At 43.0% G+C, this 14331-nt stretch overlaps 1 protein-coding gene and 1 pseudogene across 4 annotated transcripts in view; one reads left to right on the top strand and one right to left on the bottom strand.

The window, feature by feature from the left end:
• The window catches only part of MAP4K5 (mitogen-activated protein kinase kinase kinase kinase 5), an 89456-nt gene that overhangs the window by 54641 nt on the left and 20484 nt on the right, over positions 1-14331 (bottom strand). For 3 of the 4 annotated variants that reach the window (XM_073350194.2, XM_073350197.2, XM_073350196.2), the window contains exon 3: positions 7896-7953. The exons of the other annotated variant lie outside the window; for it this stretch is intronic. In XM_073350194.2, coding sequence (XP_073206295.1) covers positions 7896-7953 — 58 coding nt within the window. The remainder of the gene's footprint in view (positions 1-7895; positions 7954-14331) is intronic. 4 annotated transcript variants of the gene reach the window in all.
• LOC144930709 (U2 spliceosomal RNA) lies at positions 14027-14110 on the top strand (annotated as a pseudogene).

The following is a 14331-nucleotide window of genomic DNA, read 5'->3' as shown; positions in this document are numbered from 1 at the left end:
AAAAAAAAACCACCAACCTAACATGGTCACACACTACGGACCAGATTCTTAAGTACAGCGAGGTTGCACTCAGCACAAGGTGGTGGCAACAAACCTTAAAGTTAAAGGTAACAAAGTCATTTTCATACTCTTCCGATCTTAGGGACTGCCAGGGCCAGTTCAGCCACATGTTAAATTAAAGCAGTCTCAGGGTTGCTCCTACTTACACCATCTGGTAATGGCCCCCTAGGGACTGCTACACAGCCAGGGATTGCCAGAGTAGACAATGGTTGTTCCAACAATCTCTCCTCACCCTCTTTCAATCCCCAACATATTCCTTATTAAGGCAGCTTTCCAGCTCCTGCAAGAATGGGCCAAAGAGGCCAGAACAGTGGTTGAGGATCTGGCTGTAATAGTTCAACAGATATGATCAAATATTAAAAAAAAAGTGACTTCAGAACATGAATCACAAAGTGCAGAAACTAACATTGCAAACAAAACACCCTGTTCTGACTTTATGAAAGCCAAACTCCACACGTGTGTACAGTTATTTGCTATGGCAGTAAAATCTCCAAACTTCCAACTTCAATCAACATAGTACAAGATACATCAATAGTCCAACTTCAAATACAATAACTAGCTTCTTTTGCCCCAAACAGAATGTTTCTACAAGAAAAATAAAGACATCAGACCAATTCTCCCTAAACCAAATGAAAACCAGCAACTAGATACTTCAGTAAATTTGTAAAGGGGTCTATTTAGAGCATTACAAACATAAGTCAAATATTCCCAGTGTTTTTATTTAATGGTACAGCAGTATTTGCAATGTAGATTCCCATTAATTTCAAAAGTAATTTTTACTGTATTTTCCTAAAGAGAAGGCTCCGCAGAGAAGAATTATACTGACAAATAATTGTCCTTCTGCATCTGCTATTCCATCAGTTCATCTGCTAAACCCATACAAGGAAGTGGCTTTTGTGTTTCACATAATTTTGGCTTTTGCACAGGTCTCCTGAAAATACTGAGTACAGTGAGAATTAGTTTCTGAAATTGAGCTGGCTCTCAAGTTATGTGAAGCATTTGAACTCAGTGAATATTGGGAAATGTCACTAGCGTGCCAGAATGTTTTTGGCTAAATGCTCTCCAGAGTCTGTGCCAAAAGAAGTGAAAAACACTGTCTAGTCCAATTTTATTAGTACGGTCTAAGTAATGGGTAGCTGAGCTAGCACATTGCACAGACGGTCAAACAAATTCAGGACTGAAGCCTTCTAAACGGGGGGATGAAGGCGGGAGTTAGTTTCCTTTGTTTAGAGGAAGGGGACAAGCCAGGTGGAAGAAGAGATTTAACAATTTTGCAACTTTAGTTTTACTTCCAAGTTTCTTTTGCCTGCTAATCCAATTACCACCGTTAGATTGGTAATGGGAACAAAACACAAACCATTCCCATCCTAAAATTAAGCAGTTTCTTTCTCTGGGTCGTCTTCTCTATGGGTCCCATACCCCAGTGAGAATTTCTCAGCTACCACCTGATTTTGGGCAGCCTTTTTTCACCTCTGATTCAGTGCACATGGCTGGAAGTTAAAGCTAGACAAATTCAGACTGGAAATAAGGCATACATTTAACTGGGAGAGTAATTAACTTTTGGAACAATTTACACAGGGTCGTGGTGGATTCTCCATTGTTAACAATTTTTCAATCAAAATTGGACGTTTTTCTAAAAGATCTGCTTGGGAAGTTCTCTGTCCTGTGTGATACATGAGGTCAGATTAGATGATCACAGTGGTCCCTTGTGGCCCTAGATTCTATGAATATATAAATCACTTGCTCCATCATTCTTTCTTTTCCTCATTTGCTTCCTTCCTCTTCTCTGAGGTCCCCTATTATGCTGACCATCCCTCTCAGCTGAAAAGGACCATACAGAACTCAAAGTTAGCCAAGCTCCTTCATTTCTCTAGTGTCAGCAACATTCAGAATTTTTAACAGCACATAATCAATCTCATCTCTAGCTGTGTCCTCCGGGCTAAATGCAAAGACTTAGCCCCCTACCTCAACCACCAAATGTTCCATTCTGCCTACTTAGATACTCAAATGTCTTCAACGCTGTACTGAAGATACCATATTTGCTACACTCTGGGTTTGGGTTGAAAGGAGTTGTGTTCTCTGCAAGAGCTCCAAAATTAATTGGAAGAGTTTTTCGCATTGACCTGATGCCAGGGCTGACAGTACTACAGCCTGACTACTGTTTAATCTGAAACGCCCCTAATACATTGGACAAAATCCATTCAAAACTTTCAAAATAAGTAAAAACTTTATATAAATACAAAATCTCCCCCAAAGCCAATGCAGAGATTTTTAATAAGATGAGTGTGATATGTTGAGACAGCCACGTCTACCTGAAAGAATGTGAGCTGCTGCATTCTAAATAGACTGCATCATTGAGGCCATGTGAGCAAACACTTCATAGAATAAAGAAATACTGTAATCCAGCCTTAAAAATAATACCCCCACAAGGTCTTCACCAGCAGTCTGTGCAAGCACCTCCTAAGAAGGAACTCATGCTAGCAATGGTTTGTAATCATAGAATCATAGAATATCAGGGTTGGAAGGGACCCCAGAAGGTCATCTAGTCCAACCCCCTGCTCGAAGCAGGACCAGTTCCCAGTTAAATCATCCCAGCCAGGGCTTTGTCAAGCCTGACCTTAAAAACCTCTAAGGAAGGAGATTCTACCACCTCCCTAGGTAACGCATTCCAGTGTTTCACCACCCTCTTAGTGAAAAAGTTTTTCCTAATATCCAATCTAAACCTCCCCCACTGCAACTTGAGACCATTACTCCTCGTTCTGTCATCTACCATTGAGAACAGTCTAGAGCCATCCTCTTTGGAACCTCCTTTCCGGTAGTTGAAAGCAGCTATCAAATCCCCCCTCATTCTTCTCTTCTGCAGGCTAAACAATCCCAGCTCCCTCAGCCTCTCCTCATAACTCATGTGTTCCAGACCCGGAATCATTTTTGTTGCCCTTCGCTGGACTCTCTCCAATTTATCCACATCCTTCTTGAAGTGTGGGGCCCAAAACTGGACACAGTACTCCAGATGAGGCCTCACCAATGTCGAATAGAGGGGAACGATCACGTCCCTCGATCTGCTCGCTCTGCCCCTACTTATACATCCCAAAATGCCATTGGCCTTCTTGGCAACAAGGGCACACTGCTGACTCATATCCAGCTTCTCGTCCACTGTCACCCTTAGGTCCTTTTCCGCAGAACTGCTGCCTAGCCATTCGGTCCCTAGTCTGTAGCGGTGCATTGGATTCTTCCATCCTAAGTGCAGGACCCTGCACTTATCCTTATTGAACCTCATCAGATTTCTTTTGGCCCAATCCTCCAATTTGTCTAGGTCCTTCTGTATCCTATCCCTCCCCTCCAGCTTATCTACCACTCCTCCCAGTTTAGTATCATCCGCAAATTTGCTGAGAGTGCAATCCACACCATCCTCCAGATCATTTATGAAGATATTGAACAAAACCGGCCCCAGGACCGACCCTTGGGGCACTCCACTTGATACCGGCTGCCAACTAGACATGGAGCCATTGATCACTACCCGTTGAGCCCGACAATCTAGCCACCTTTCTACCCACCTTATAGTGCATTCATCCAGCCCATACTTCCTTAACTTGCTGACAAGAATACTGTGGGAGACCGTGTCAAAAGCTTTGCTAAAGTCTAGAAACAATACATCCACTGCTTTCCCTTCATCCACAGAACCAGTAATCTCATCGTAAAAGGCGATTAGATTAGTCAGGCATGACCTTCCCTTGGTGAATCCATGCTGGCTGTTCCTGATTACTTTCCTCTCATGCAAGTGCTTCAGGATTGATTCTTTGAGGACCTGCTCCATGATTTTTCCAGGGACTGAGGTGAGGCTGACTGGCCTGTAGTTCCCAGGATCCTCCTTCTTCCCTTTTTTAAAGATTGGCACTACATTAGCCTTTTTCCAGTCATCCGGGACTTCCCCCGTTCGCCACGAGTTTTCAAAGATAATGGCCAATGGCTCTGCAATCACAGCCGCCAATTCCTTCAGCACTCTCGGATGCAACTCGTCTGGCCCCATGGACTTGTGCACGTCCAGCTTTTCTAAATAGTCCCTAACCACCTCTATCTCCACAGAGGGCTGGCCATCTCTTCCCCATTTTGTGATGCCCAGCGCAGCAGTCTGGGAGCTGACTAAAAAAACTCATCTAAAAAACTTGAATAGAAGTCACTTGCCTGAGGCAAGTCAGGCTAGCAGTACAGTGAAATTTACAAAGCTATAATCACCATTGCTAATTACAGTAGTATTGTAAGCAGCAGTGAAATGGGTCACCTGGTTGTATGTTTCACTCTGCTACTCAAAGTGAAGTGCACAGGCAGGGACAATCCCTAGCTTCTGAAGGTTCTTTCCCTCCCCACACCTCCCTCTAACAACAGAGGATTAAGTCCCTGCCTCACAGCTTTCCAAGCAGCACATAAAAACATACAACCATCTGGTCTATTTCATTTGGATCAGGAGCAGAAACCTAAGGGCTCAAGGGGGACAGTTTTACTGCATTCATAGTAGGCTGAATCCACCCCTCTCTTCTCCATAAAAAACATTGCCCTGCCTTCTACTAGCGCTACATTGATGATACCATCATCATCTGGACCATGGAACAGAAGCCCTTGAGGAATTCCACCATGATTTCAACAATTTCCATCCCACCATCAACCTCAGCCTGGACCAGTCCACACAAGACATCCACTCCCTGGACACTACAGTCCTAATAAGCACATAAACAATGGTCACATAAACACCACCCTATACCGGAAACTAAAAGTCGCAATATTACACCAAAAAAACCTTCAAAAACAGACTCCAACGAGAGACTGCTGAACTGGAATTAATTTGCAAACTGGACACCATTACATTAGGCTTGAATAAAGACTGGGAGTGGATGTGTCATTACACAAAGTAAAACTATTTCCCCATGTTTATTTTTCCCCCCTACTGTTCCTCACACGTTCTTATCAACTGCTGGAAACGGCCCATCTTGATCATCACTACAAAAGGTTTTTTTTCTCTCTTGCTGGTATTAGCTCACCTTAACTGATCACTCTCATTACAGTGTACATGGTAACACCCATTATTTCATGTTCTCTGTGTATATAAAATCGTCCTACTGTATTTTCCACTGCATGCATCCGATGAAGTGGGCTGTAGCCCACGAAAGCTTATGCTCAAACAAATTTGTTAGTCTCTAAGGTGCCACAAGTCCTCCTGTTCTTTTTGCGGATACAGACTAACACGGCTGTTACTCTGAAATTTGGCCTTTAACTCTCTCACTACAGGCTGGCAGTACCTGTTGGGCCTCATCTGCCAATCCACAGGCCTTGTGTTTGAAAGCAGAACCTGTTCTCTGCAGTAAGTGTGACGCCCCCAGCTGAGGTTACGATTTAGGGTACATCAGCAGAGGGTGTCGGAAGAAAGATTTACTGCCTCTTGATGTATTATCTAAAAGAAAACGTGGGTGGATAAAGCTGACCAGAATCTATGTATAAACTAACGTTGACTCTGTTTTCCTCTCCTTTAACATCACATAATTAGAAAGAGCCCTAGCTGCATTTTACATGTGTAAACAAGAACTTCCTATTTTGCCAATGAACAATTGCGAGTAGCAGCACATAACTGGAGGCCCCAACTGAGGTCAAGCCTCCATTGTGCTGGGCACTGTATAGACACAAAGTATGAGACCGTCCCTATGCCAAAGAGCTTACAGTTTGAACAGAGAAATCAGCAAGAGTTGAGAGGACAAGAGGCACAGAAAGGTGAAGTGACTTGTTCAAGGTGACACAGCAAGACAGAAACAAAACTGGGAAAAGGACCCAGGTCTCCTGGGTCCCAGTTCTCTACCTCTCCAATATCTAAGCAGGTAATTAGCTCTAGTTTGGGATAAATGGGCTCCGAGAGTGCGACTACTAGAATTAAGGTGTTTATGTAAAACGATGCAGGGGCTGAGTCAGAGCCACAGCCATTAGAATAGAGTTCTAATCATCCAAACCTAGTCAGACATGCGCTGGGCTGCATTTGCAGAAGACTCAGACCTTAAGGTCAGAAGGACATAAAGAACGGCCATACTGGATCAGACCAAAGGTCCAGCTATCCCAGTATCCTGTCTTCCAACAGCGGCCAATGCCAGGTGTTTCACAGGGAATCAACAGAAAATCATCAAGTGATCCATCCCGTTGCCCATTCCCAGCTTCTGGCAAACAGTGGCTACAGATACCATCCCTACCCATCCTAGCTAATAGCCATTGATGGATCTATCCTCCATGAATTTATCTAGTTCTTTTTTAAACGCTGTTATAGTCTTGGCCTTCACAACAACCTCTGGCAAGGAGTTCCACAGGTTGACTGTGCGTTGTGTGAACAAATGCCATCTTGACCATCTAGCCTGACCTTCAAGAAGGCCTTATTGATTTTTAAGATGGGTTCTGCAGACAAATACATTTTAATTTCTAGATATCCATTGCTCACAACTTGTGGGTACCTTGCAGTTAAAAAAAAAAAAAATCCAGGAAACAAACATAAAATCCACATCTTACTCACTAGCACGAGCATGTGCTCTCTCTCTCTGTGTCACACACACACACACACTCACTCCCCGGCTCCCTCCCATCACCCCTCTAAAGTCTGTACTCCTTCCCTGAAGGCCACAAAAACACTTTGGTGTAAGGGAACAGCACATTGCAGAGTTGCAGCTTTCAGCAAAGAAGGTCCTGCATCCCACACAAAACATGGGGCAAGAGATCAGGCTGAGCAAGTTGTAGAGTGACAAACACAGAAAGGATACGTGGAAGATAATTATAAGGAGGGATTTGAAAATGAAGAGGGGAGCAAGAAGTGGGATATTAACACTGCGCACTCAGAGGTGATACAGATTACATTTTGGGAGAGGAGTTGGAATTCTCTCACACTCCAGGAACAGGTTAATTGTCTCATCCCAATTTCCATTGTGGACACCCTTCCTGATTTCACCTCTCCTTGCAGGACTTCAAGGTCAGTCTTCAGATCAACAGGTATCCTGGGCAATGACTTATCTTCTCCTGCACCGGGATAGGGTGGTGATAGGAGAAAATCTACAGCGCTCTCATCAGCCCAGGATAGAAAAATGGCAGCACATTAACATGCAGGGGTGAGAGAGACGGTCTTTCCTAACACAGCTAGATGGGTATTAGCCAATTCCCTCAATCTGAACTTGCACTCCCCCTTACCTCTCCGCTCTCACACAATGACTCACACAGACCATGGGAACCGAGGAGGCTGCAATCAAAGGAACTGGGACAGGAAGTCATCGCTGCCCAGAAAAGCATCCCTAGCAGGAAGCTTGGTGGAGGTGAGGGACAAGAGGGAAAGGACAAGAGAGATGGAAGGCAGCAACACTGCCTGTTCCTCTCTGCCTCTCCCATAGAGTATTTGTGGGGGGGAGGGGGGGTTGTGCCTGCAGGAGAGGTTTGAACACTAGCTCTGTAAACAGACATTAATGTACAGGCTATTCTGTAACAATTTATGGGGGGGAGGGGAGAAATGCCTCTTGCCTTTAAACTAATAAAACAAACCGTACCGTTATAAATTAATAGCTGATAGATAAAACAGACAAGAAAGAAGGAGAAACAACAAAAAGGAAATAACTAAAGGTAATTGTGTACCATGCTTTAAATAATTCTGCAGCGTTTCCTGAAACCAAACCACTGAAACTACTGCAACCACCATTTTTTCAGCGAATGGTAATAAAATGCAAATGCCCTATTACTGCTGTGTGAACACAAATATACAGGGGAAATGGCAGTGTTTAGTGACAGAGTACGTGCCTCCCAACAGTACTGGGAAAGAATGCAAAACTTACCTGGCTCTAACTTGATAATTTTTACAGCAGCCAACTCTCCTGTATGAAGATTTCTGGCCTAAAATAAGAAAGTTAAGACATATTTAATCATAATGCAAGGGCATCGGACATAGCCTTATAAACAATGGCCTTTTACGTAGTGAGGCCTTGTATTATAGTACAGCACAATGCAATTAATTGCAAGCCCTCTGGGGCAGAGATTGGCTGTTTCTATGGTTGTACAGCTCCAAGCACAATGGGCCCTAATTCTGGCAGGGGTCTTGGGGTGCCACCAGTGTGCTAACATTTACCCTAATCAAGCTCAGAAAAATACAGTTAGTATTACTGCAACTGGTGTCTCTACACATTCATGCTTGTGGGATGTACTCCTCCGGGCTGCTGCGGTAGAACCCTTCGGGAGCCTGTCTGGACGGCACCAGCAGCCTCTTGCAGCACCAGTCGGTCAGAGGTGAGGTTATAAAGGACTGCGCAGTCCCCACTCCCTCATTTCCTACCACTAACCCCCAGAGCGTTGTGTAAGCAGAACTCATACGAAGAGGGGAAGGTAGATGAGCAGTGAGACTATGCAGAGGCAACATTCTTAAAATAGCCACCATTTCTCATAAGTAACCTTAATCTTCACTCCACGGCAGCCTCTGCGTTGTCCTGCTTGTGTGAGTCTAGCCAGCAGTTCAGCCCTCAGGGAAGGTAGGCTGATGAGTTCTAACTAATCATGGATCACAGAACTGCTCTCTCATAGTATAAGATCAAGATGCCAAAGTTAAGAGAGTAGTGCTGCACAAATATGTGATTAGAACCCCAGTGATTAGCCTTGCAGATTTCTATGATGGAAACATTTCACAGGGATTTCATGTTATCTCAGCTCCAGTAAAGTGAGCACTAAGTCACGCAGGTGCTGTCACCCTCGCTAAGGTACATTATTTTTGACGTACAGCCTAATTCACTTAGGCAGGTGCTGAATGGAAGTGGCATCTCCCTTCCACCGATCATCCAAAGGTTACAAGAAATCTATTCCTAATTGTTTTATCCCCATCCAAAATAGAAACACACATTTCTCTGGGCACCTTGGATATGGAGTGAGGTTACAGGAGGAATCTGGGAAATAAACCACTTGAGATAGATGAAATTCGGACACTGCTTTTAGCAAGAACTCAGGATGAGGATACAGAGCAAGTTCATCCCCCTGGAATGAGGAGAAAGGAGGCTCAACCCTTGAAGCACACAACGCACTCCTCCCCCAGATTAGTAATGCTGATTTTAACACTAGGAGGAATAAGGAGCAGTAGCCCAAGAACTCTAAAGCTGAATCCCTCATCTTTGTCAGCACCAAGTCAAGGTTCCATGTCACGACAGATCCTCTAACCTTCAGAAGACAACAACCAGCCCTTTCAAAATCCGGAGGTTGTCAGGCAACTGGAGGTCGCAGAACCATCCACTGCAAGTGACATGCTGAGATGGCAGACAGGTGCAGCTCGACTGAAGACAAGACGACGCTGAGCGAATAGCCCAAACGAGAAGATATGGAGGCGGAACATAGATTGTTATCCACTGCCCACAGAGGAAAACTTTCTCCACTTCTGAGAGTAACCTTTCACATTGACTGGCTTTCTAGAGCGCAGGAGAATCACTTTGCACTTCTACAGAGTGAATCAGCGCAGAAGTAGTCTGTGTCGAAGCCAAGAGGTAGAGTGACTTGGTCAGAATACAGGATAAGGGTCTTCCTGACATTGCAGGCCTGACAATACCATTAGGAAATATGGAGATTCTCATTAGAGACCAAGGACAGATTCGCTCACACTGTGACTCATGAAGCGCTTACTGGTGTCCCCAGAGATATGGCTGATCACATAGTGTTGGCTTTTCCCTCTTTGCTTCCAGCTGTTCAATTGCATTTTTTAGAAGTTGAAACATATAACACACTATAGCCTTTCCCGATTCTACTTTTCCATGTAAGCAATAGCTGCCATTGCTACAGGGATGTTATGCAAATGTCAAGTAGATAGGATGCAGTCTGCCAACCTTCTTTGGCATTCTGAAAATACCTGGCACTGATTCACAGCTTTTAAGACCAAAAGGATCATTGTGATAATCTAGTCTGACCTCCAGCATAACACAGACCACAGAACTTCCCTGAATTAATCCCTGCTCAAATCCAATAGCTGTGGTTGAACCAAAGCAGATCTTTTAGAAAATCATCCAATATGGATTTAAAAAATTTTCAGTGATAGAGAATCCACCACAACCCTTGGAGTAAGTTGTTCCAAATGGTTAAATTACCCTCACTGTTCAAAATTTGCACTTTATTTCTAGTCTGAATTTGTCTAGCTTCAGCTTCCGGTCATTGGACTTTTTTATACCTTTGTGTGCTAGAATAATAATAGCGGGCTTGTCAGATTTCTGTTAAATTACATAGATTGAGCTCCTTGAATCTCTCATTATAAAGGTATGTCTTCCAGTCACTTCTCTGAATCCTCTCTAATTTTTCACCCTCATTCTGGAATTGCGGACATCAGACCTGGACACAATATTTCAGTAATGGTTGCATCAGTGCCAAATACAGAGGCAATATACTCACCCTACTGCTACTTGAGATTTCCTCTTATACATCCAAGGATGGCATTAGCCCTTTTGACTTCAACGTCATACTGGGAGCTCATGTTCAGCCAATTATCTACCATGCCCCACCCCGGCCTTTTTCAGAGTCTCTTCTTCCCAGGATAGAGTCCCCCAGCCTGTAAGGAAGGCCTGCATCTTTGTTCCTAGACGTACAATCTGACACGTGGCCATACTGAACTGTATATTATTTGCTTATGCCCTGCTTACCAAGCAATCCAGATTGCTCTATATCATGACCTGTCTTCTCCATTATTTACCACTCCCCCAATCTTTGGGCCATCTGCAAACTTTCAGTAATAATTTTACTTTCTTCCACATCATTTATAAAAATATTAAAAAGCACAGGGCCAAGAATCAAACTCTGCAGAAACCCACTAGATGATTTCGTGTTTACAACTGCATCTTGAGACCTATCAACTGTTAACAAGTTTTTGAACGATTTAATATGTTACATATTGACTTTGTATTGTTCTATCTTCTTAAGCAAAATGTTGTGAGGTACCAAGTCAAACACCTTGCAGAAGTCTAAGTATATTACATCAACACTATTACCATTATCAAACAAAAGTGTAATCTTCACAAAAAGATATCCAGTTGGACAAGATCAAAAATAAACTACTTGCCCCCCGGCCCCCCGTGGGTCTGTCTATTCATTTGTTGTCTCTTGTCTTGTACTTAGATTGTAAGCTCTTTGAGGGCAAGGACAGTCTCTTTGTTCTGTGTTTGTACAGCACCTAGCATAAGGGAGTCTTGATCCATGACTGGTTTCATCAGGAATCATAACATTCAAAAACCAGTAGGAGAACACTTCAATCTCTCTGGTCACTCAACAACAGATCTAAAAGCGGCAATTCTTCAACAAAAAAAACTTCAAAAACAGACTCCAATGTGAAGCTGCAGAACTGGAATTAATTTGCAAACTGGATACCATCACATTAGGCCCGAATAGAGACTGGGAGTGGTTGGGTCATTACAAAACCTAAACTTAATTTCCCCAATACTAATTTCTCCCTACTGTTACTCACACCTTCTTGTCAACTGTCTGTAATGGGCCACTCTCTTAGCACTTCAAAAGTTATTTTTCCTCCTTTGGTATCCTGCTGTTAATTGATTTAACTCGTTAGACTGACCTCAGACTTGGTAAAGCAACCCCCAAACCTTTCACATATTTATACCTGCTCCTGTATTTTCACTCCATTCATCCAATGAAGAGGGTTCTAGCCAACAAAAGCTTATGCCCAAATAAATTTGTTAGTCTCTAAAGTGCCACATGGACCCTCGTTTTTTTTTATCTATGACTGGGGCTTGGCTCTAGGGTGCTATGATAATACAAATACATTTCCATAAACCCTATCCTGTCTGACATTATATTACCCTTTTAATTCTTTATACTTGAGTCCCATATCAGCTGTTCCATTATTTTGCTCATGATTTAAGTCACACTGAACAGGGCTATAATTATATAGGTTGTCCATTTTACCCTTTTTAAAATACTGTAACAACATTCTTCCAGTCCTCTGGAACTTCTGCAGTATTCCAAGATTTACTGAGAATCAACATTAACAGTCCAGAGAGCTCCTCCACAGATCTTTTAAAATTCTTGAATGCAAGTTATCCAGACCTGCTGATTTTTAATGTCTAACTTTAATAGCTGCTGTTTAACCTTCTCATCAGTTACTGTTGAAATGGAAAGTATTTAATGATCCTTTGTTTATATTATTTACCTTTTTCACAAATACCGCACAGAAATATTTATTGAACATTCCTGCATTATTGACAGTTCTACCATTTCCATCAAGAACTGGGCTAGTATCACTATTAGGACTCCTTTTTGTTCCCAATATACTTAAAAGAACCCTATTCTTTATTGTCCTTGACTCCGCTGGCCATCTCCTTGTGTCCTTTTGCATCCCTTACCAATGTTCTACAGTTTCTGATGAAAAGTCTTTTAAGTTCATTTAAAAGCTGAAGTCAGCCTTAGCACATCTATGCTGATGCCTTGGTTCTTGGGTCTTCAATGCTTCTGCTTGGTAGCAGTCACAGATTTCAGAACTACAAGCATGATAATCTGGTAGCAAGTTCCCAACTTGCCCAGCTTTGAAGCCCAAGGCAGCCTACTCAATCCCTTCACAGGTTTCAGAGTAACAGCCGTGTTAGTCTGTATTCGCAAAAAGAAAAGGAGTACTTGTGGCACCTTAGAGACTAACCAATTTATTTGAGCATGAGCTTTCGTGAGCTCATGCTCAAATAAACTGGTTAGTCTCTAAGGTGCCACAAGTACTCCTTTTCTTTTTGTGAATCCCTTCACAGAGGCAGAACAACAAAATGGCAGATGAAATTCAACGTTGATAAATGCAAAGTAATGCACACTAGAAAAAATAATCCCAACTATATATACAAAATGATGGGGTCTAAATTAGCTGTTACCATTCAAAGAAGATTTTGGAGTCATCATGGATAGTTCTCTGAAAACAACTGCTCATTATGCAATGGCAGTCAAAAAAAAAAACTAACAAAGTTAGGAATCATTAGGAAAAGGATACAGAAGATAGAAAATGTCATGATATCACTATATAAATCCATGGTATGCCCACACCTCTTGGTCATCCCATCTAAAAAAAGATACATTAGAATTGGTAAATATAAAGAGAAGAGCAACACAAATGATGAGGTTTATGGAACAGCTTCCACAGGAGGAGAGAGTAAAAAGGCTAGGACTGTTCAGCTTAGAAAAGACGATGAAGGAGGAATACAACAGAGGTCTATAAAATCATGAATAGTGTGGAGAAAGTAAATAAGGAAGTGTTATTTACCCCTTCACATAACACAAGAACCAGGGGTCACCACTTAAATTAACAGGCAGCTGGTTTAAAACATAAGGAAGTACTTGTTCACCCAACATGTGGAACTCGCTGTCAGAGATGATGCGAAGGCAACACTATAACAGGGTTCAAAAGAGAATGAGGTAAGTTCATGGAGGATAGGTCCATTAGTGGCTATTAGCCAAGATGGTAGGGGGGCAAATCCATGCTCTGGGTGTCCCTACACCTCCGACTGCCAAAAGCTGGGACTGGATGACAGGGGATGGATCACTCGCTAATTGCCCTGATCTCTTCATTCCCTCCGAAGGATCTGGCACTGGCTGCTGTCAGAAGACAGGATACTGGGCTAGATGGACCATTGGTCTGAATTAACATGACCATTCTTATGATGCTGAGCTGATGCCAGATCCAGAGACTTGGCTCATAAGGCCTTTGCTGTGAAGAAGACATTGAGCCTCCACTCCGCTTGCTGTTGGTACAGGCCCAAGTCACAATTACATCCAGGCAGCAATCCAGGGAATGTGGTTCCCGCAGGCAAAACAAACAGCGAGTGTGTGATTCAACCTAAGGGAACATGAAGGAGTATGATGCATACCACTTAAACCTGACCTTAACCAGATCCTTACAAAGTGGATCTGCCATAGCTAACTGATCTCTGGATCACTAGAAATATTTAGCGTGCTATGGCACAATTTAGCTGAACTATTAAGATCAAGTGTAGTATCTGTTCTTATCAGTTTAATATCTGATACGTCCTCTATCTGACACACACCAAAAGTCAGTCTGTGCACAGAGAGCGACAGGCCCTACATCTGCAGCTAGCCACCCAAAGGAAGAAACTGGAGTTACGTAGGCCTTTTCAACCCTCTGCTCCAAACATCCAGTGCCTGCCGGTAGCTTGTGCAGTACTAACCAGTACTGTCCTTCTAGAAGGGCCCCTTGGCTCAGCAACACAAATGGGAATACACCAAGGACATCAAAGAACCACCAGTTTTCTT

Source organism: Lepidochelys kempii, chromosome 6 (assembly GCF_965140285.1).
Source record: "Lepidochelys kempii isolate rLepKem1 chromosome 6, rLepKem1.hap1, whole genome shotgun sequence".
Taxonomy (NCBI): domain Eukaryota; kingdom Metazoa; phylum Chordata; order Testudines; family Cheloniidae; genus Lepidochelys; species Lepidochelys kempii.
This window is presented reverse-complemented; position numbering and strand designations above follow the sequence as displayed.